This window comes from Phyllobates terribilis, unplaced genomic scaffold (genome assembly GCF_046119375.1).
Source record: "Phyllobates terribilis strain yellow unplaced genomic scaffold, ASM4611937v1 Scaffold_1__5_contigs__length_1240528914, whole genome shotgun sequence".
Lineage (NCBI taxonomy): Eukaryota > Metazoa > Chordata > Amphibia > Anura > Dendrobatidae > Phyllobates > Phyllobates terribilis.
Genome location: NW_027362761.1, coordinates 208565518 through 208587596, shown reverse-complemented (window position 1 = coordinate 208587596; position 22079 = coordinate 208565518). Strand labels below are relative to the sequence as shown.

The 22079-nt window shown below is 41.0% G+C and overlaps 1 protein-coding gene across 1 annotated transcript in view; it reads right to left on the bottom strand.

Annotated features, from left to right (window-relative positions):
- The window catches only part of LOC141194137 (death-associated protein kinase 1-like), an 83793-nt gene that overhangs the window by 5071 nt on the left and 56643 nt on the right, over window positions 1–22079 (bottom strand). Inside the window, exons 9-14 of the mRNA XM_073662408.1 lie at window positions 21959–22015; window positions 20480–20662; window positions 16171–16417; window positions 13948–14145; window positions 8623–8758; window positions 7981–8101 (exon numbers count right to left, since the gene is read on the bottom strand). Of these exons, the coding sequence (XP_073518509.1) occupies window positions 7981–8101; window positions 8623–8758; window positions 13948–14145; window positions 16171–16417; window positions 20480–20662; window positions 21959–22015 (942 nt within the window). The remainder of the gene's footprint in view (window positions 1–7980; window positions 8102–8622; window positions 8759–13947; window positions 14146–16170; window positions 16418–20479; window positions 20663–21958; window positions 22016–22079) is intronic.

Sequence of the window (22079 nt, the reverse complement as noted above, 5' to 3'; positions counted from 1 at the left end):
CACGGGCCAGAGTTTGACACGTATGCCTTAGGGTGTGTGCACACGTTAAACGGAATCTCTTTGTTATGATCAGTCTTTCTAAGCAGTCTATATATATGGTTATGCAGGTCATAGAAAGCTGAATATGTAAATGAATATGTAAATGAGCTGTACAGGGCTATGGGGTGGACAATGATCTGCATGAGACTCTGCCTGCAGCGTGTGATATGTAATGACTGCTCTCTGCTCTCCTGATCCAAATGTCTCACACTGGTAATGTCCCTTTCATTTAAAATAAGCTCAAGAGGCAGATTGCTGGGGAGGCACATGTCCGGCCCATAGACCTGAAGAGCTCATTTACATATAAAACACGGATTTCTCTGGAATAAGAAATTGGATCACAGATCTCAAGGTATCATTTTATTAAGTTTCTTATGACCTACATGCCCATATAGACGGCTTAGGAGGTTGATGTGACTGGCTGCGTGAGAGCAGACAGGGACAGCAGACCGGGGAACAACTGAAATTACCTTTATTGGGACTGGGAGAATATTCCACCAAATGTACATATGATTCCTTAGAGTCTGCAATGTGGCCTGCACAAAAAGAACAAATCCAGGGGGCGCCACCCGGTAATCCGACGCCAAGGAAAATGCTACAACAGTCTTTAGACTAGTTCCTCAAATCCGACAGGGTGGCAAGACATCACAATCCCACATGGCAACTGATCTCCAGTCTTCATACACAGCACCAGGACCTGACCTCAGCAACAGATCCTAGCCCTCCTCAAGACACAAGCACCAAGTAACAAACCAAACATGTGGCTTATTATTCTCCCTCTTTTGGGATCAGCCTCCTTGTTGGGCAGAGATACTCACACGCACCTCCTTAACCATAGCTCAAAAGATGAAGAATGTTCCAGAAGTAAAGAGTTGTATATTAGGGAAGCCCCCAGTAACAAAAGACATATGTGCCCCCACCAGATGCAGGACAGAAAATGCTAATGTAGGCCTGATTACATTAATGGTCCATGAAAACAGGGGGGAGGGGGGACACTGTGACAAACCTTTCTCCCCTCAACTTGTGTACAGACTAGTGACCTCAGCAGGTCAGTACACAGACATGAGCTGACAAGACTCATGGCTCCTTGTGTTTGTACAATCCATCTACATTTTGGTGTTGGTTCTCTTTTGGATATTATACGATAAAGTTATAGGGTTGAAGGTCCGGGCTCCATTTTGCATCCTCTTTGACTTAAACTCTGCTTCCGGCACCCACAAATTGGCACTATAGATTTCCCACATGATTTCCTAGGACAATATCTGCAGGCAGACAACTCATCACCCAAACCAAGCATTGCTTGAGCTCAAAGTCCAATTTTACACTTGCTCTTGGGAAATTCTTCCATTGGCCTCCAGCTAACTCAATGTTAATCGCAGGTCCTTGCTGTATCGCCTCTGGCCGAACCACTCTGGGATCAGCTATGGTGAGTAATGCCCCAGTCACAAAAACCAAGAACCCTCTGACAATCCAGCACAATCTCCTGTAAGTGTTTTCTTTGATTATTAGAGGAACTCGTGGCTGTGGCCCAAGCCCCATAAACCCCTAATGGTTGAACATGGGTGTCTGAGTCATTAGGCAAGTCAACTTGGAGGGGTGGCACCTCTTCCTCCATTGTATTTGGCTGTAAATAATTGATAGGCTAATTTGGAGCAGGGTCATTCCTCAATTGATCATGAGGGCAGTTGTCTTGCAGAAGGCCAGGCTGCCCACATCAGTAGCATCTGTGCTGTGTCGCATTCCTTCCCATTTGCATTCTGGGGAAGGAGGTAAGGAAACCTGCAGGCTCATATCCATATGAAGGAGCATGAGGTGGTTGTTGGGGTTGAGGACGATTCCTCCACTGGATAGCTGGGCATGTGACCTGCAGATGCCCAAAACCATAACACCTGTGCTCTACTACTTTCTCTCCTTGTCGCATTCCAGAGGATGACGTAGGACTAGCTGAAAGGTAACTCACATGGGTATCAACATGAGTTAGTGGTTTAGTGGGACAGAAAATCTTGGGGACTGAAAGACAAGGAACCACCGATGGTGGGGTGTTGGCAGCTTTTTCTTCATCCACTAGTAGCTTTTTCCACTGAGGCTTGATGGTAAGAACCTTATCAGCTAAAGTAGCAGTTGGTTCTGTCACTGGTTTTCTCTCACAAACCAATTCCCTGATCTCAGCAGGGCATTTGGCAAAGAACTGTTCTTTTAAGATGACCTGGATGATGGTCTCCCAAGTTAAGGTTCCATCTCCCTCCAGCCAGCGATGACACGCCTGTTTGATCATATGGGCATACATTTTAAAAAAGCCTTCCCTATTACAGGCTAATGTGAGAAACTGAGCCCTGTAAGTGTCTGGAGTAATAGCATAATGTTCCAGGATGGTTTCCTTAATGTCCTCATACTCGCGGTTCCACCGAGGGTCCATAGCTCGATAGACTTCTGCAGCTCCACCCTCTAAGAGCTCCACCAGATGTCTAATCCGCTCCATTTCTGGAACTTCCATTAACTGACATTGATGTTCAAAGTCTTGGAAGAATCCCTCAATGTCCCTTGAAGCCTCATTAAAAGGCTTAAAGTTCCTGCGGGACACTCTTGGGGCTTCCATCATGGTGGGTGTTGTGAGTAATGTCTGCCTTGGGCTTCTAGCTGCTTCCATAGTGAACTACCTTTCATGAGCTCTCCGAATGGTCTCCATTTATCTTCTATGGTGGCTTCACCCCCCACCAATGCCACCTCCTCTTCATACCACACAACCCACTAACTTTTTCGGGAATTTACCTCCAGGTCCCATCTTTGCGCCAATTGCTCTAGGAATTCCTCTCTTGTGCAATCTTGAAGGCTAGTTCCTTCCAAAACCTCAATTAGTTAATCTTTGGACAGTCCTTTGAAACTGACCCCTAATTCACGGGTCTTTGTTTGTAGGTTGCCCACAGTCCAATTCCTGTATCCTGAGGTTCTGGCTCCAGTCATTGCTGGGCCGCTGTTCTCCATTCCCTCTGCCCTGATCCCACTGCTGCCAACCAGTTTGTGACAGGGTGCGAGACAGAGCAGACAGGGACAGCAGACCAATGAACAATTGAAAAGACCTTTATTGGGACTGGGAGAATATTCCACCAAACGTAGATACGATTCCTTAGAGGCTGCAATGTGGCCTACAACAAAAGGAACAAATCCGGGGGCGCCACCTGGTAATCCGACGCCAAGGAAAATGCAACAACAGTCTTTAGATGAATTCCTCAAATCCAACAGGGTGGCAAGACATCACAATCACATGTAGCAACTGATCTCCAATGTCCATGCACGGCACCAGGACCTGGCCTCAGCGACAGATACTAGCCCTTCTCAAGACACAGCACCGACTAACAAATTAAACATGTGGCTTATTATTCTTCCTCTCTTGGGATCAGCCCCCTTATTGGGCAGAGATACTCACACCCATCCCTTTAACCATAGCTCAAAGGATGAAGAATGTTCCAGAAGTCCAGTCTCCAGCCTTTCTGCAGAGTTGTGTATTAGGGAAGCCCCCAGGAACAAAGACACATGTGCCCCCACCAGATGCAGGACAGAAAATGCTAATGTAGGCCTGATTACAGTATAATCAATGAAAACAGGCTGAGGGGGGAGGGACACTGTTACAGTTGATTATACCTACAGATTCCCTTAAAGTATCCACAGCAGACATTGTTGCACCAAAATAGGGTCTCATTGCAGGAAAAGTGCTGCATAAAAGATGCGTTTTTTTCTTATTTATTAGAAAGGGTGAAAAACGCTGCAAAAACACTGAAAGAATAGACATGCTGCAGATATGAAATTGCTTAAAATCTGAAAGGAAAAAATAAACAGTGTGTGCATGAGATTTTAGAAGTCTCATTTACTTTACTGATAACTCTAAAACGTGGAGTTTCTTCAAGGCAAAAACACTGTGTGAACAAGTCCTTGATGGTAAGGAAATTTAGGTTGCTTAATTCATGGTACATTTCTACCTTAAAACAAGAACAAACACAAGATCAAACAAGAACAAAAAGCCTGATTCGTCATTTGCATTTTTAAGTCACTTTTCATTTTTATAATTCTACAAAGAAGCGGTTTTCCCAAATATAAATAATATACAAATACAACCATAAGTATATGACAATATTCAATGCACTCAATAATGAGACATGCAGGACAATTAAAATCAAATTCGAAATGAAGAGGATGGAGGCAGCAGTATGTGATTGCAACATGATATGAAAATAGATTTGAGGGATTGCCACAAGGTGGCATGATGGGACCGGTAAAAGTTATATTTCAGGTATCGGGTCATAAATTAATATAGTTTTATATTATTATTTCATTATTAGGCCAAGGTTTACAAAAATGCAAAATAGAGCAAGTAATACTGACCACTCATGGAGAACATTTTTGAAGTCTATTTTTATATCATGTTGTTATTCTTTCATTTCAGCCTCATTCTTCTTCATTTTTTATTTGATTTTAATTGTCCTGCATGTCTTATTATTGAATAAATTAATATTGTCATATACTTCTGGTTGAATTTGTATATACTTATGTATTTGTAGCTTGTTTCTATTTGGTAAAAATGCTCCTTTGTAGGATTATATTTGCTGTACACCTTTCTGATTCGGGACTTGGTATAATGATTCTGGTTTCTTTTTTTTTGTCTTGTGATATTAGTTGACGTTTTGGGCACCCAATTCTTAAAACTTGAGCATGTGGATCAGGAATTTTGCATAAAATCAAAAATGTTCTTGTTTTTTGTCTTTAACGTTTATTGCGACTTCAAAGGGCAAAAAGTTGCATGTTTCACTAAAATGTCATCAAATCTGGGCAATTTTTATGCAGCGTGGTGCGCGAAATACACAGCATTTTACAGGACCAGCATAAGCAAGGAGTTTTCTGACATACCATGCACACAAAGGGTTTATTTCCATCACATATTTCGAGCCCTGCTGCTTTTTTGCCAAGATGCAGCATGTCAATTCTGTCAGCATTTTTTGCAACACTTTTCAGCCAGTCAAATGAATAGGAGAAAAACGCAAGAAAAAGAGTTGCAAAAGTGCAACGTGTGAACATGCCCCAAGACAGTATATGTTTATAAACCAGGAGCTGTTTACGGATTCATGCTGCCCATGGTTCAGGTGACAGGTTGCCTTTGAAGGGAATCTGTCAGTAGGTTTTTGCTAAGTAATCTTAAAACAGCATGAGGTAGGGGCTAATACACAGATTTCAGGGATGCCTCTTCTCAAGCTCTGTGGTTTTGTTTGCTTACAATGATTGTTTTAGTACCAGTAGCTTATCACTGCTGGGACACAGCAGCTTGTGCATGCTAGTCCGACACGCCCCCCTCCTGTGATTGGCACCTCACTGTCTATGGACTTTGTATACACAGAGCCTGTTGTGGGCGGGGGCAGCTTCCTCAGCTCTGCTGTATTGCTAAATCTAAAAACACTGAATGAGTCAGAACAGCTGCAGCTAGTAATCTGCACACATGGTCAAAATTGTTGGTACCCCTCATTTAATGAAAGAAAAACCCACAATGGTCACAGAAATAACTTGAATCTGACAAAAGTAATAAATTGAAAATCTATGAAAATGAACAAATGAAAGTCAGACATTGCTTTTCAACCCTGCTTCCACAGAATTTTAAAAAAAATTAAACTCATGAAAAAGGCCTGGACAGGAATGATGGTACTCTTAACTTAATATTTTGTTGAACAACCTTTTGAGGCAATGACTGCAATCAAACGATTCCTGTAACTGTCAATGAGACTTCTGCACCTCTCAACAGGTATTTTGGCCAACTCCTCATGAGCAAACTGCTCCAGTTGTCTCGTGTTTGAAGGTTGCCTTTTCCAGTCGACATGTTTCAGCTCTTTCCAAAGATGATCAATAGGATTTAGGTCAGGGCTCATAGAAGGCCACTTCAGAATAGTCCAATGTTTTCCTCTTAGCCATTCTTGGGTGTTTTTAGCTGTGTGTTTTGGGTCATTATGCTGCTGCTAGATGACCTGCGACTGAGACCAAGCTTTCTGACACTGGGCAGCACATTTCTCTCTAGAATTCCTTGATGGTCTTGAGATTTCATTGTACCCTGCACAGATTCAAGACACCCTGTGCCAGATGCAGCAAAGCAGCCCCAGAACATAACAGAGCCTCCTCCATGTTTCACAGTAGGGACAGTGTTCTATTCTTGATATGCTTCATTTTCCCATCGGTGAACATAGAGCTGATGTGCCTTGCCAAAAACTTCCATTTTTGTCTCATCTTTCCATAGGACATTCTCCCAGAAGCTTTGTGTCTTGTCAACATGTAGTTTGGTAAATTCCAGTCTGGCTTTTTTATGATTTTTTTTCAACAATGGTGTTCTCTTTGGTCATCTACCATGAAGTCCACTTTGAATCAAACAACAACGGATGGTGCGATCTGACACTGATGTTCCTTGAGCTTGAAGTTCACCTTTAATCTCTTTAGAAGTTTTCCTGGGCTCTGTTGTTACCATTCGTATTATCCATCTCTTTGATTTGTCATCAATTTTCCTCCTGCGGCCACGTCCAGGGAGTTTGGCTACAGTCCCATGGATCTTAAATTTCTGAATAATATGTGCAACTGTAGTCACGAGAACATCAAGCTGCTTGGAGATGGTCTTATAACCTTTACCTTTAACATGCTTGTCTATAATTTTCTTTCTAATATCCTGAGACAACATGGACCAGAGGAAGCAAAGGAAAGAGTTGAGTGTGGTAAACATCATGTCACCAAACAGCACAGCGAGTATCTGTAGCCCTATATACGGGCCCACCACTGACTGATTACAAGATTATAGACACCTGTGATGCTAATTAGTGGACACAACTTGATTTAATATGTCCCTTTTGTCACATTATTTTCAGGGGTACCATCATTTCTGTCCAGACCTATTTCAGGAGTTTAATTTTTTTTTTAATTCTGTGGAAGCAGGGTTGAAAAGCAATGACTGACTTTCAATTGTTCATTTTCATAGATTTTTAATTTATTACTTTTCACAACACAACTAACCAGAAATAGCACAGTATATTACACCAGGTAATTCATTAATCTTCAATATAAGACTTTCTCAAAAAACAATGAAAAAACACTCAATCATTTTAAAATTATTCATTTAATAAATGTATACATAGAAGGGAATGACTTCAATATAAATACCATATGGCTAGGCCCCACCGCCTCCAACGCTGTTTCGCCGGATGGCTTTCTCAAGGAGTATATGTTTTTTGGAGAGTCTTTTATTGTTACTTTTGTCAGATTGAAGTTATTTCTGGGACCATTGTGGGTTTTTGTTTAATTAAACGAGGGGTACCAACAATTTTGACCACGTGGGTAAGTGATACATCAATGGATTCAGGGTCTCTTTTCCTACATCAGGCTGCTCTCAGATGAAGAAGCAAAACCTGCTGACAGATTCCTTTTAAAAAATAGCACATGATATATTACTTATACGTGCTTGTGGTCCAGCTGTGAATGCCCAGAATTCCTGGTTTGCTTTCAATTTATTACAGTCTATAAATGCTTTACTGTAATTCTTCTACAAACCTAATATTCTGCACTTCCACAACTTTGTGCTCTTATATAAAAACGCCTTACTGAATATAGGTAATATTTAGGAATGGAAGAATCCATTTGCAGGACTCCGGTCCATCGGCCATGTCAGTAATCTGTGGCCTCTATACGGGAATCTCTTTACCACCTGGCATTCCTGGATACTTTTAATTAGCCAGGCTGGCAAATCTAAAGAAGAGCCGGTAGATAAGGGGATTCGTAGGTGTCTCATATAGTGGTCACAAATCACTACCCTGGCAGATGGACAGGAGTCCTGCGAATCTATTCTCCCATCTCTAGTTATATTTTTAGGAATTTTTATAACTACAAACTCCTTGTAAATAACATTTCCGGCAATAGCCAATGACTTACAGAAACTAGCTGGCTTCTCAATTCCTGGAGATGATTGCGCAGAAGCTTCATATCCTTAGAACCAGATGCACCAGCATCCAGCACAAACAGCTTGTCAGAGATCTGGAGGTCATTACCAAACCTGACAATGTAGAGAAAATACAATTATCACACACAAGGCCAAGGAAAGACTTCAAAATAAACTTGTTACACAGACAGTGCTCAGTGAGTGTAAAGAAAACCAGGATAAAATCTGTAAATTACATTATGTATGATCTTGCAGAGTGTACTGTAGCTGTATACTACCACATAAGGCCGAGATGACAGATCCATCATAGGAGCAGAAAAATGGAAAATAATGTATACCAACAGTGCCTAATGGAAGCTATTGCCTTATGAGGTCCATCATGTTACAGGAAAATAATTGTTCCTGCTACACAAATTTTGAAGCAAACGATAGAATCTATGTCCATGTATTATAGCGTCAGCCCTTTGATATGAAATGGCACTGTGTAATAATCTTTCTTCCTCCACTGGTGGCACTGCAGGGGAACAGAACATCTCCTGCCAGAATCTGCCCATAGATTACAATCCATCTACAAGTGATTGTGTTAAAACACCGAGAACTACTGCTAAATGTAGCAATAGCGCCCAAATCATTACCGGTTTCTTATTTCTTTCAGCAGTGACATATCCTTGTCATATCCAAACTCTCCTGCAGGATGTGGGAGATTCACGATGTCTGCATGGGTGGCAACCAAGACTACCTTCAGAAGATTCTTCAGCTTGCCTCCATAGGCTATAGCATAAAAAACAGGACAAGAATTAAAAACTCGCCTTATTTTACAACAGTATTTTATCATTTAATATTCTCATTCCAGTAATGGAGAGGAAGGTGGCCCGAAGGTCAGAAATGAGCGACACGAGGTCATCAATATATAAATGGAGTAACTTTATTAATTGCATAGATAAAGGTAGGTAGAAAAAAGTGCATCAGACAAATACATAATAAAAAAGACTAAAGTGCACATAGAGGCAGGTACCAGACTTGTATATAGTTACACATGAATACAATGGATGTAATCGGGTATATAATGTACATATGATGAATCGTGTACTAACCTACAGATCATACGGCTAAATATTCTTTGTTACCTTCATCTAAATAGATTATATTACTCCATATGAACATTTATCAAAATACTTCAATATTGCCATTGTATTGTATTACCTTAATTGATTAGAGTCTGTAGGTTAGTACATGATTCATCATATGTACATTATATACCGATTACATCCATTGTATTCATGTATAACTATATAAAAGTCTAGTACCTGCCACTATGTATTATGTATTTGTCTGATGCACTTTTTTCTACCTACCTGTATCTATGCAATTAATAAAGTTACTACATTTATTTATTGATGACCTAGTGTCGCTCATTTCTGACCTTCAGGCCACCTTCCTCTCTGATAGTGTTTAGAGCGATTGGTCTATATATTAGTCCATATAGTAGCATAAACATATAAATTGATATGGTTATTGTCCACATGACTCTGCTATGTTTTTCTCGTAGTTATCTACTCATTCCAGTAATGGACATTGTTATATGCCCATGTTGCTTCTGATCATCAGATAGGGAACATCACAAATGCTTGGTGACCGCCTTGATTGCATTAGTCACAATAGGACATTTATCAATGAAAAGAATGGTGCTCAGGCTGAACATATCGAGTCCTATACTACTTTTTTTTGCTACCTACCACAGGCATACAAAACCGTGCCGTCTGAAAATGATTTGTTACATGTTTACAATTAATGAAAATTAAAAGGGTTGTCCACTAATTGGACAACCCCTTCCCAATACCTATGTCACCCCCTTGTAAAATAATAACTTTTATACTCCCCCTCCGAACCATTCCAATAGTGTCGACACTGGTTCTCCCAGGGATGGGTGTTTCTTACTTCCTACATATACGTTAAGATTCATCTGAATGCACGGAAAGTGAACCCAGCACTGTTGGCCCCAGGGATCGTGTGACATACTGTCATGCGATCCCCGATAGAGCCAGTGCCGACAATGCAGGTGAGTTTGAGTGTTATTATTTAAGAAGGGGGAAACATAGGCATTAAGAAGGGGTTATTAGAGTAGTGGACAACCCCTTTAAGTTTTAATAATACTGTACCTTTATTCAGTGATTATATAAATCAACAGGCACAGAGCTGGCTACTTAGAGATACCTTCTTCATCATCGATTATGTTTTTTGTCAAACATTCTGCAACTTATGTACCAAAAAATAGAAATGTGTCAGTAAGTGATGCCAGGTAAAACCTGGTGTAACTCAGTAGCTATAATATATTTGTCAAACAGCATGAATCATGTTGAGGAATATGGCACACTACAATAAATAGGCAGGTCCAGCTCCCTCTCTACACCTAGCGATCACATGACTGTTAGGTCAGGGAAGAAGTGGCCTTAGCACTTACTATTACTGTGTACACAGCATTTGTTCAGCGCTGTGTACACAGTGATCGATAAAGCAGAGACTATAGTAAATCATCTGTGCCTTCTCTATGGGGAGCTCGCCGTGACGATTTAGAACGTCACCGTAGAGTAAGAGCAGGACCGAATGGACATTTAAAGTGTATGGGCGGTCTGGAAATGGTTACATTAATTTCACTTCCCAAAAAGTGTACTAAAAAGTGAATAAAAAAAAAAAAGCCATATGAACCCCCAAAAATTGGACCAAGAAAATAACATCTTGTCATGCATAAAATAAGCCCTCATATGGGTCTGTTGATGGAAAAATGTTTTACTTATGGCTCTTAGAATGTTACGGTAAAAAAAAAGTTATTTTTTTTATAATGCTTTTTGTACAAGAGTAATAAAACATAAATAAACTACATACATTTACAGTTACATAGCGAAAAGTTGTGGATAAATCAAATTGTGTGTTGCCATACTCATGCTGACCCACAGAATAAAGTTAACACTTTATTTATGCAGCAAATGAAAAGCATAACATTTAAAATGTAAAAACACAACAGTAGAATTGCTGCATTTTTTTTCCTATCTCTTGCCATATAGTTAATGAAAGTTTGATACTAGTTTGTATGTATCCCAAAATGGTAGCACTGTCAAATACACGTTTTCATTCACGAAAAACGAAAAAACTCTGGTGAATGGAATGTATCTATGAAGCATAAAAAGAAGTGGGGGCCATTAGGCCTGGTCATTAACCACTTAGCACAAAATTACATATATGGGGAGGGTTAAGGACATGAGCTCCGTCCACATGCACTAGATGCCGGCTATGTTATATTGCTGCCATCTAGCAGCAGCGGCCAGAGGTAAGCTCCATTCGCTGCTATTAACCATTTACTGTCAATCTCTTGCAGCAGTATTTATATGGAATGATTGTTGATGTGTGCACCAACTTAGTATACCTTCATTATATATACTTTCATTATAATTCTGTAATACTGTGGTACTGTAGAACATACAGTCCCCATAGGAGACCAAAAAAAATCCCCAGAGGAAGCCCAACACGTGAAACGTGCATCGGGGCGACACCACGAACGTACACCCGACACTCTGCAACATGGGTAAGCACTATATTGCACTTTAAGTAAGGAGCTATGGATTGAGCGTTATCCCTACATTTTTTCAGTCAGCCTATGGATCTAACAGCTACTAACAGCTAAATCTAATGGTCACTACTCCCTGCTGTTTCTCCTGGATCTCTCTGACGCTTTTGACACTGTGGATCACCAGCTCCTCCTCACTATGCTCCACTCTATAGGCCTCAAGGACACCGTTCTATCCTGGTTCTCCTCCTATCTCTCTGAAAGCTCCTTCATGGGTATCTTTCACCGGCTCTTCTTCCTCTAATCTTCCCCTTACTATCAGGGTTCCACAAGACTCAGTCCTAGGCCCCCTCCTCTTCTCTTTGTATACTGCCCCTATTGCAGAAACCATCAGCAGATTTGGTTTCCAGTATCATCTCTATGCTGAGGACACCCAACTATACATCTCTTAACCTGACATCACCCCCACTCTAATACAAAATACCAGTGCTGGTCTTTCTGCTGTCTCTAACATCATGTCCTCCCTCTATCTGAAACTGAATCTCTCCAAAACTGAACTCCTTGTTTTTCCTCCCTCTACTACTAACCTACCTATACCTGACTTTTCAATTTCCTTGTGTGGTGCCACCATAACTCCCAAGCAGCAAGCTCGCTATTTTGGAGTCATATTTGACACACAGCTTTCCTTTATTCCCCATATACACTCACTCGCTCATGTCACCTGAACCTTAAAAACTTCTCCAGAATCCGACCTTTTCTCTCCTTTGGTACTACAAAAACTCTTACGGTCGCTCTTATTTACTCTCGTCTGGACTGCTGCAACTCTCTTCTAATCGGTCTCCCTCTAAACAAACTCTCTCCTCTCCAATCCATTCTGAATTCAGCAGCCAGGGTCGTATTTCTATCAGCCCACTTCATCTACGCCTCTACCCTGTGACAGTCATTGCACTGGTTACCCATCCACTACAGAATACAATACAAACTCATCTCGCTCACCCACAAAGCTCTCCACAGTTCTGCACTGCCCTATATCTCATCCCGCATTTCTGTCTATAGCTCCTCCTGTGCCCTCCGTTCTGCAACTGATCTAAGACTAACATCCTCCTTAATCCGAACCTCACACCTCCGTCTCCAAGACTTCTCTTGTGATGCGGCAGTTTTCTGGAATGCACTGATATCTAGCCCCCATGTTTTTACACGTGCTTTAAAAACACATCTGTTTAGACAAGCCTATCACCTCAACTCACCAACCTAACTCTCCCCTGTTCCCTCCTAAATGTTAATCTTAATCTGCCCCTGCATATTCATCTGTCTCCACATCCTCCATGCACCCAATAGCACACAGTAACTGCTCTTATCTACTGATACTGGCTGATGACCATGTTCCACCTATTGCGTCCCCCTATTTCCATATAGATTGTAAGCTTGCGAGCAGGGCCCTCAATACTACTGCAACTGTTGATTTGTGATTCATTGTACTGTTTATATTGTCTGTATATGTCCCTACTTAATTGTGAAGTGCTGTGGAATATGTTGGCGCTATATAAATAAAAATGTATTATTAGCCTCTAACCTCTTTACTGGAGAGTGGAAATGCTATTTCTTGATCACATGGATTTAGTATTTATATACCATATCCCTCTTTGAGCTAGGTTACTGCAGTGCAGCTTGTTTGGCTGGGTGTAGACCACTCTGTGATTGCTCACCTCTCCTCTCTTTTTTGTAACTGGACAATTATATATGCTACGATTGCTGGTTTAATTCGTTTGTCTTTTGTATCGTCACCATATACCCATCTGTACCTGTTTATTACTTCTCTTTTTAATAATTAATAACATTTATACTTTTTACATCATTATGAGTATTTTGCTAGTACGATCTCTTATTGGGGTTTAGTGCTCCACATTTTCATTGGTTATATATATCTAAGGAGTTAAACCTCTCTTTTCCTTTAGGAATTATGATATTTGCATAAATCCACTGTGGCGGTTTTGTATTTGTAAAAATACTGTGGTACATAGGATAATCACAGGTTCAGGTCCCCATAGGAGACCAAAAAAATAATAAATAAAAAAACAGTTTTAAAAATCCCAAAACAATTATAATCACAACCCCCTCATTTTCCCCATTAAAATTAAAGAAATTAAAAAAATAAGCTAAAATAGAAAAAAAAAGAAACATACTTGGTATTGTCACATCCATAAAAGCCTTCCTATGGCTATGACAACATAAAAAATGTAAAAATATGGACTCTTGGAGTAAGGGGCGTAAAAAATGCAAAATGCAAAAACAAAATTGCCACTGGTTTAAAGGGGTTAATGTTCATGGCTCTTATATGTTGGAGAGACCCTAAATATAATATGATGGATTTTTCTTATGTTAGCACTTCATAACTTGCCTATTGGTTCTTCAACAGGCACAAGTGATTTCAGAAAATTGAGCCAGAATATGACTTGATTCAGCTGAATTTCATATGGTTCTTCAAGGCTGAAGACAACTATGTGCACCGAGGAGGGATCATTTGCAGCAAAATAGTCATAGCTGCAAAAATATGTAGGGTTTCCTGAAAATTCCCAGACGCTGAAATCTCCAACACCTACAGAAAAAACAGAGGAAAATATAGATATAGTTATACAGTTATAATTTTGCAATATCGGGTGACAAAGCAAAATATTTACAGGGTGATCTATTAAGATAAAAGATTAGTCACAATTGTGGATGTACTAAATATGAGCCATAGGTACAGAACATGTGAACTATGGAAGAGATTAGTAATAACAGGACACGAAAGATCACAATACCCTTGAACACATTATGCCAATGTCTTACTATATAAAATAGGATTAAGACACTTCATAGCAGGCTACTGTAGCACCCTGAGGATTCGGCTGCTACAGGGGTATTACACCTAAAGCCAGAGGTGTGGTATTCCACTCCCGGGTAAGGATGGAGTGTGGAACTGAGCTCAGTTAGCTGCATGCACTACACACATCCCATTTCCGGGGAACAGACCGATGGTACTCCCACTAGAGAAATGTGCAGGTACGACAGTGTCTGTTCCTGGCTGGAGTGGGAGGGGGTGTGGAACATCCCAGTAGTGTAGGGGCAGATAGGGGGAGCAGTCTGGGTAGTGCTAGGAGCTCATTGGGTGCTGGTCACCTGAGCTCACACATAGAGGGAGTATATAAGGTGGGAACCATCTGAGATCAGGGTCAGTCTGTCAGTCTTTTGCAGAGTGAGGTCAGTCTGTCAGTCTTTTGCAGAGTGAGGTCAGTCTGTCAGAGCAGAGGAGAAGAGCAGCTCCAAGGCCAAGAGAGAGAGAGAGGAGAAAGAAAGACCCAGAGGGGGAGAAAGAAGGAACTCCAAGAGCCCAAATTAGACCAGAGGGTGAAGAGTTGGCAACAGGGTACCGGATCCCAAGCTGGCAGAGGCTACAGCACACCTTAGCCAGGAACCGGAGGTCGTGGGCAGGATCGATCTGCCACGATCACCCACTAAATCCACCCGGAAGGCAGACCAAGAATAGGGTCAGGGAACCCAGAGACAAGGGTTTACCACCAAGAGGCCCGAGGGAGCCGGACATAGGTGGATCCCTGGTGGGGAAGGCCAGAGAAGAGGACAGGACAGAAAGGGAGCTCAGGACCACGCTCCAGAATCACCTGGGGGTTGGCTGAGTCCAGGACCTGGTGGACGCAGCACGGCTCGGGTGGTCACTTAAGGCCGGAGTGACCAGAACAACTGCAGTAAGTAAACAAACCCTGAACTGCACAGCCCGACTCTGAGTCTCATTTCCATCCTCGCTGCACCACCACAACCCCCATCCTCTGCAACTGACCCCCTGAGGCTATACCCCTCCCGTTGGGGGTTATACTACCTGAGCTGCACATACATCACCAGCCTCAGCGGACCCTGCTGCAGCGGCGGCCGTATTGACCGCAATTCAACGGGTGGCGTAGTCGACACAAAAGAACATCTAGTAACATCATAAGGACTGCCACACACTGAGCTTGACACCCTGGGCACGGACCGGGTCTCAGCCACTCGGAGACTACAACCCCCATCTGATCCGGCTCCGGGTATCCCCAACAACACTGGCCCAGGGGGCGCGTCACTACCATCCTTTATTTTTACTGTGGACTGGAATTGTGATGGGATGGAACCATCAAGTAATAATTTTCAGAAAATACAGTATATACTTTTTCAGATAACTCTTAAAGGGAATCGGTCATCAGGTTTTTGCTATGTAATCTGACAGAAGCATGAAGTAGGGGCAGAAACCCTGATTCCAGCGGTGTATCATTTAGTTTACTGAGTTATACAGTTGTGAGAGTGTCACAGTATTTCTGTGTACATTCTATAGTGATGGAGAATTGCTAATCAGTGCTAGGAGCGTGGTTGGACTAGGATGCAAGAGGCCAGTTGTCCTCTTGTGATAATCTCCTGCTGATAAAATTCTGATTGTATTGAAACCGCAATACACAGCCCAGTAAGTGACACACTTGCTTGAAACAGGGTCTCTGCCACTACATCATGCTGCTCTCAGATTACATAGTAAAACGTGTTGACAGATTCCCTTTAATTCTAAGATACATCAATGTAAACAATACGAAACGTAACGCACCGTTCAGATTGGCATTCTGGATGTCAATAGCTTTTGTGGACTGGTCGTCAGCAGAGCAGTGGGGATGATGTGATGGAGACACAAACACCTCCAGGACGCCTTTGGTGAGGCCAGGCTCGAACATCATACTTCGACTTCTTACGCTGACATTTTCACAGCCCGGGTATAAATCACAGATGCTAACTGAAACTGAACAGTGAAGAAGAGCCAAGTAAGAACAGGTTACAGTCATACACCGATGTCCATACTAGTCTACACTAACTCTTATTCTGCAGCTCATGTACATTGAGAGAGTAGTATTTAAAGTGTGTTACATGTGGTATTTGCTGCACACTTAATATTTTGGATTAGAAAGAGTGAAATACACATGAAAATCTGTTGCATTTCCACAATAGAATGAAATAAGCTGCAGCTTCAAGAATTTGCAGAACCACCCAATTTACGTGCATTTTTTTTTCCTACTTGTCGATTGAATTTTTTTTAAACACCACCTACCTTTATTGTACTGAAAAATGCTGGTGTGGAAGTGGCAGAGTAAATGCATTAGTTTATTGAAGAGTTCTATTTACTAGCTAGGGTTCTTTTTTCTCCATCTAGACTCTTTGCTATAAGGTATTTTCTCTAGAGCTTGCGGTTTGTAGTAAAAGACAGACAAATCGGTACGGGGGCTGATTCAGCACCGCTGAATATAATTGGTTGTTTGAGGAGGCCGTCGTATATGACACATGTCGAAGCCTCTTTTGGGTATTTTATCTGCATGTCATCTACACAGCAGAGTATGTGCTAAGTGTCGCGGCAGTCCTGATCACTTCAATGGACCAATGCCTCAATACCCTGCACCATCACTACTATGTAGACAGTGTGCAGAAGTGAGTGCAGCGCTCTTAGATTGCCATGGCTCCTCCAAGCAGCTCATGAAACATGTGCTGCACAAGCAACAATCAGAAATTTAGGCCACATCCTAAGGATATGCTGTCAATATTCAGGATCATGAAAATACCCTTATTTTATTTACATTTAAAAGGAAGCCAACCTGGACTTTTTCCCACCTTCTGTGCATTGATGAGGTCTGTGTTGTTCTATCTTGTTCATACCTCTTTTCTATAAATCATGTAATTTCTATTCCTTACAGTACATATTTGTGAATGTTAAGAATCTTATAAGATCTGTTTTTATAAACTCTGCTCTTAAAAGGGTTGTGAAATATCTAAAATTCCCTTTATAAATATCTATTTTTATCTCTTAACCACTTTTGTAATTTGCTTTATTTTAAAATTCCCTACCAGTCTCTATCCTGTTATTCCCTATATGTCCTCTCTGTGAAGTTTCATTTGAGAGAAGTCTGAAACAGAATGTCACAGGAGGATGGCCCTGTAGTTACTTCTCCTTTCCATCACTCCATCTGGAACAGTATATTATCAGGGGGCAGCACTGCAGTCACTCACCAGTGTCTTTCATCGCCGCACTCCGATGACATACGAAATCAATTGTGGTGGTGAAGGATGTGGGAGAGGTGAGCACAACACCGACACTTCTTTTCGCAGCTCGTTTCTCTGAACAGGATGTCATCAGGGGGCGGTGATAGAAGCAGTGTGAGTGATGCCAGAGCCCACCACTGATAAGAATTTGTTTCAGGATGGTAATAGAAGCAGGGTGAATGAACACAACGACACCCCATGACATCCTGTTGAGGTCGGGATGTTAGAAGGGAGAGGTGGCTGTAGGGCCATCCTCCTGATGGCATCTCGTTTGAGACTCCCCTCAAACAAATTGTCACAGGAAGTAAAGTAAAAAAAGGACATATAGGAATTAGCCGCATAGGGGGAAGTGTAGGGTATTTAAAATAAAGCAAATTACAAAAGTGGTTAGGGGATACAAATAGATATTTATAAAGGGCATTTTAACTATTGGACAACCCAATTAAGGCTTACGGTATACTTAAGCTGAAGTGGAAACATACAATAAAGAGCATTTACCTCTGGAAACTAATGATCCCATGGAATTGCCGCCATCAGTTTTTTGACACTTTGGAAAATGTTGATGGCCATTATGGCTGATATGGTGCATATTGTATAGTGTTGTCTCTCAGTTGTACAAAGAAACATTTCTATATGCATACACTGATCTAATCAGTATTTAATGAGACTGGCAAACAAAGACCCCCTGTTTAAGCCTATTACAATCATGAAATCATGAGAGATTTCACAGAAAAGCGCTGGGTTCTACATCTTTACCTTAATATATGCCTCTACACTGTGTTCCAAATTATTATGCAAATAACATTTTCTCAGATTTTCCCAAATTACCTATATGAATTGCAGTCATTGTAATTTTCCAGTCAAATAACTATAATGCCCCGTCTCATGCTGCACATAACACATCTGCATCTCTGGCTGCTATGGGCATAAAAGGGGACAAACTTATGGTGTGGCCCCCATGCTCCCCTGACCTCAACCCCATTGAGAACCTCTGGAGCATCATCAAAAGGAGTGTCTATGATGGCGGGAGGCAGTTCACATCTAAGCAACAGCTCTGGGAGGGTATTCTATCCTCATGCAAAACAATTGAAGCAGAAACCATCCAAAACCTGACAAATTCAATGGACGAGAGAGTTCAGAAGCTCCTTTCGAACAAGGGGTCCTATGTGCAAATGTAACATCACCTAGAATAAAGTTTTGAGTTGAAAACTGTTTGATTTCAGTTTGTAATAACCTGCTAATGCTTATAATTTCAAAAATGACCATTTTCTTGTTCTTTATTAAAATGAAAAGGTTGAAAACTCTGCTGTGCATAATAATTTGGAACATGCATTTTGAGTGCAGTTTGAGTTTTTAATTTTTTTAAAAATATACTGTTATCATAGGCAGTTTGTACAAAAACCTTTCAATTGTACTCTAATAGTTATTTGACTGGAAAATTACAATGACTGCAATTCATATAGGTAATTTGGGAAAATCTGAGAAAATATTATTTGCATAATAATTTGGAACACAGTGTAGAGTGCTTCTAAGGCTATGTGCCCACGTTGCGGAACTGAAGCATATTTTTTACGCTTCTCCCTGGCGGGAAAATCGCATGCGGATTTTACATGCGGTTTTACCCGCCAGGTAGAAGCGTTTGTGAGGCGTCTTTGCATGCATTTCCGCATGCGGGTTATCAAGCACTTCTCCAAGTGATTTAAGCATCACCTGGAAAGTGCTTGACAACTTGTTCACTCTATATAAATCCATGCAACCGACATGGATTTATATAGTGTGACCAAGTAATAGTTAAAAAAAAAGAATCAGAATGGTAAAAAATAAAAAAATAAAGTTTATACTCACTTTCTGATGCATTCTCTGCCCCGTCCGGAGTCTTGAGCGGCTCACACTGTGGTGTGCAGGACCTGCGGTGACGTCATTGAGTCATGTGATGGGTCACATGACTCAATGACGTGGCAGGTCCTTCACACAACAGCGCGACGGCGGGAAAACACCGGGAAGACATCAGAAGATAAGTATAAACTTTATTTTTTCTTTTTTTTACAGGTTCTTTGGTACCCAGGTCTGGATGAGAGTCTCCTCTCATCCAGACTTGGGTACCATCCGCACATTGATTCCGCTGCGCTTCCGCAAAATTAATGAACATGCTGCGGATTTTTGACCACAGCATATACACTGCGAAAAAATCCGCAGCATGGGCATTGACATTGCGGAATGCCATTGGGGACCATTGGGTGCGGATATACATGCGTTTTACAAGCGTTTACGCTGCGGAAATTCCGCAGCATATACGCTTGTAATACGCAACGTGGGCACGCAGCCTAAAGCATAACAAATGAGTGAATGCCTCTGTTGTAAAAGTAATGAACAATTAAAGTAAATTATGTCATCGTAGTAATTTTGGATTCAACATAAGGCTTCTTCCTCTTGAAGTGATCTCTATTCATTTCACCAGTGTCAGCTTGTTCAGTGTGATGAATAGATCTTTTTAGAACAGACTTGTTTTCCACAGTGAAAAAAAAATCACTGGATTATAAGCAATTTCATTTGGAACCTGAGCATTTTACCTCGCTAGACTTAAGTGTCCGTGTCATTATATCATGCACTGATATTATTACCTAGCAGCGCAGAATACAAATGACTCCACAAAACTTGTGCCACTTATCAGTGGAGAGAAAATGGACACCTACAGAATGTCTTAGAACCTTTTGGACTACTAGCAATGCAGGAAGTCACTCATTGAAAGCAAATTTAAAAAGAAACCAGATTTTAGATTGCTTCATCTTGCCTGAGGTTTTGAAAGCCATTGGAGAGGTGGGGAAGCGCACTGAATTATTGGATGCAAGTCGGGGTCTGCGCCTTCTGAAGAAGCTTCGAATGAGTCCACATTTCAATGACTCCACAAGTGTAGTCTTTCCAGAACCAATGTGCCCAAATAATTTCAGCTTTATTCTTGGCTGTGGGGTTTGGATGGGTCTTAAGTGCTGAATGAACAGACTCCGATAGGTGTCCTAAGGATAATGGAAATCATGTTTCATAATTAGATAATACTCACAACACAGTGTATTATTTGGTCAATTAAAAATAGAATTTGTGTTCATTTTGACAAATACAAAATATTACTACATAGGTTGAAGAGGAATTATTGGATGCTACTCAGGAGGGTACTGGTTCACATTAAAAAGACTTAGCCTTAGTCAATAATCCATAGCAAAAAAGGCTGATTCTCCAAAAGGAAAAGGCTCATTCATCCATTTTGACCATAACGATCCATGTTTTTTTCCCCCCAATGCAGCAGGTAATTCTCCCTGTATCACGTAGTCCCTTTAATGAACAGTTTTGCATTTTTTCCCATGGTGCATTGCCGGAAGCTAAGTCTGTATATATTCTTTTATAGAGTACTGGGGGAGGAGAAGACTCTTCAGGGAGAACCAGTGACCTCTTGAGCATCTTGCTCACTTACAGCCAGTGCCCTGCTCTGTGCCGCCAAAGGGTCCAACGTCTGATATACTGTTGTAGAGTATGTATGGCTTTCATATTGTTACATCATGGTATTAATATGTGATCTCCAAGACAGTTTATTTTGTTACACAAGTCTTTTTGTAATTCAAAATGTATTCATTTTTGTTGTTGATTTGTTCATATTTTATGTTGTCCTTATAGAATTTTATTTAAGTATTTGATTTTTAATTACATTTTTTGATTAAATTAATTATGTAATTAGATGATTTACTCAGCCTTATACATTGGCTTTTGTGGGGCCAGATGTTGTGTCCCAGAGAAGCCAGCCTTAACAGGTTATTCATATTATTATAAATGGGTAATGTTGGATAACTCCCGCAATTTACTGTTCATTAAAATTTCCAGTCATTGATGAGATATTAGCAGTTTTCTTTTGTATATAGCTCATTGCCTAGGTGACCGACCACCACTGCTAGACAGAACTAGCACAGTACTTACAAGCACTTTTCTATTGAGTTTGCATGCACTGCTTTGAAACTAGCTGGATCGCTGGAGAGCCCTTATCTCCTAAGCCAGCTTTTAACGCAGTGCTTACAAGTTACACAGCAGCAGTGGTTGGTTTCCCAGGTAACGAGCTGAAAACAAGAGAAATGTAAAGTGTTGCAATCTCCAGTACAGTTTCAAATTTTAATAAACAGCACTAGCCAACACCACTGAACTATAAAGATGGAATAACCCTTTAAGGCGAAACTTTAGAGAGGTGATAGAAGGACGATTCAGAGAGTATTTGATTGTTACATGCATCAGTTTTATTGCCTTTTGTGAGAATGAACAAACACCTTTACAGAGACATTTAACCAGTTGGGAGTCGGTTCCACTACATCCACTTGCTCGTCTTTTTCCTAAATAGAAAGAGATGGTTTGTTAAATTTCCTGCGGAGGTGCGGTGCTTAATACTAGAATTGG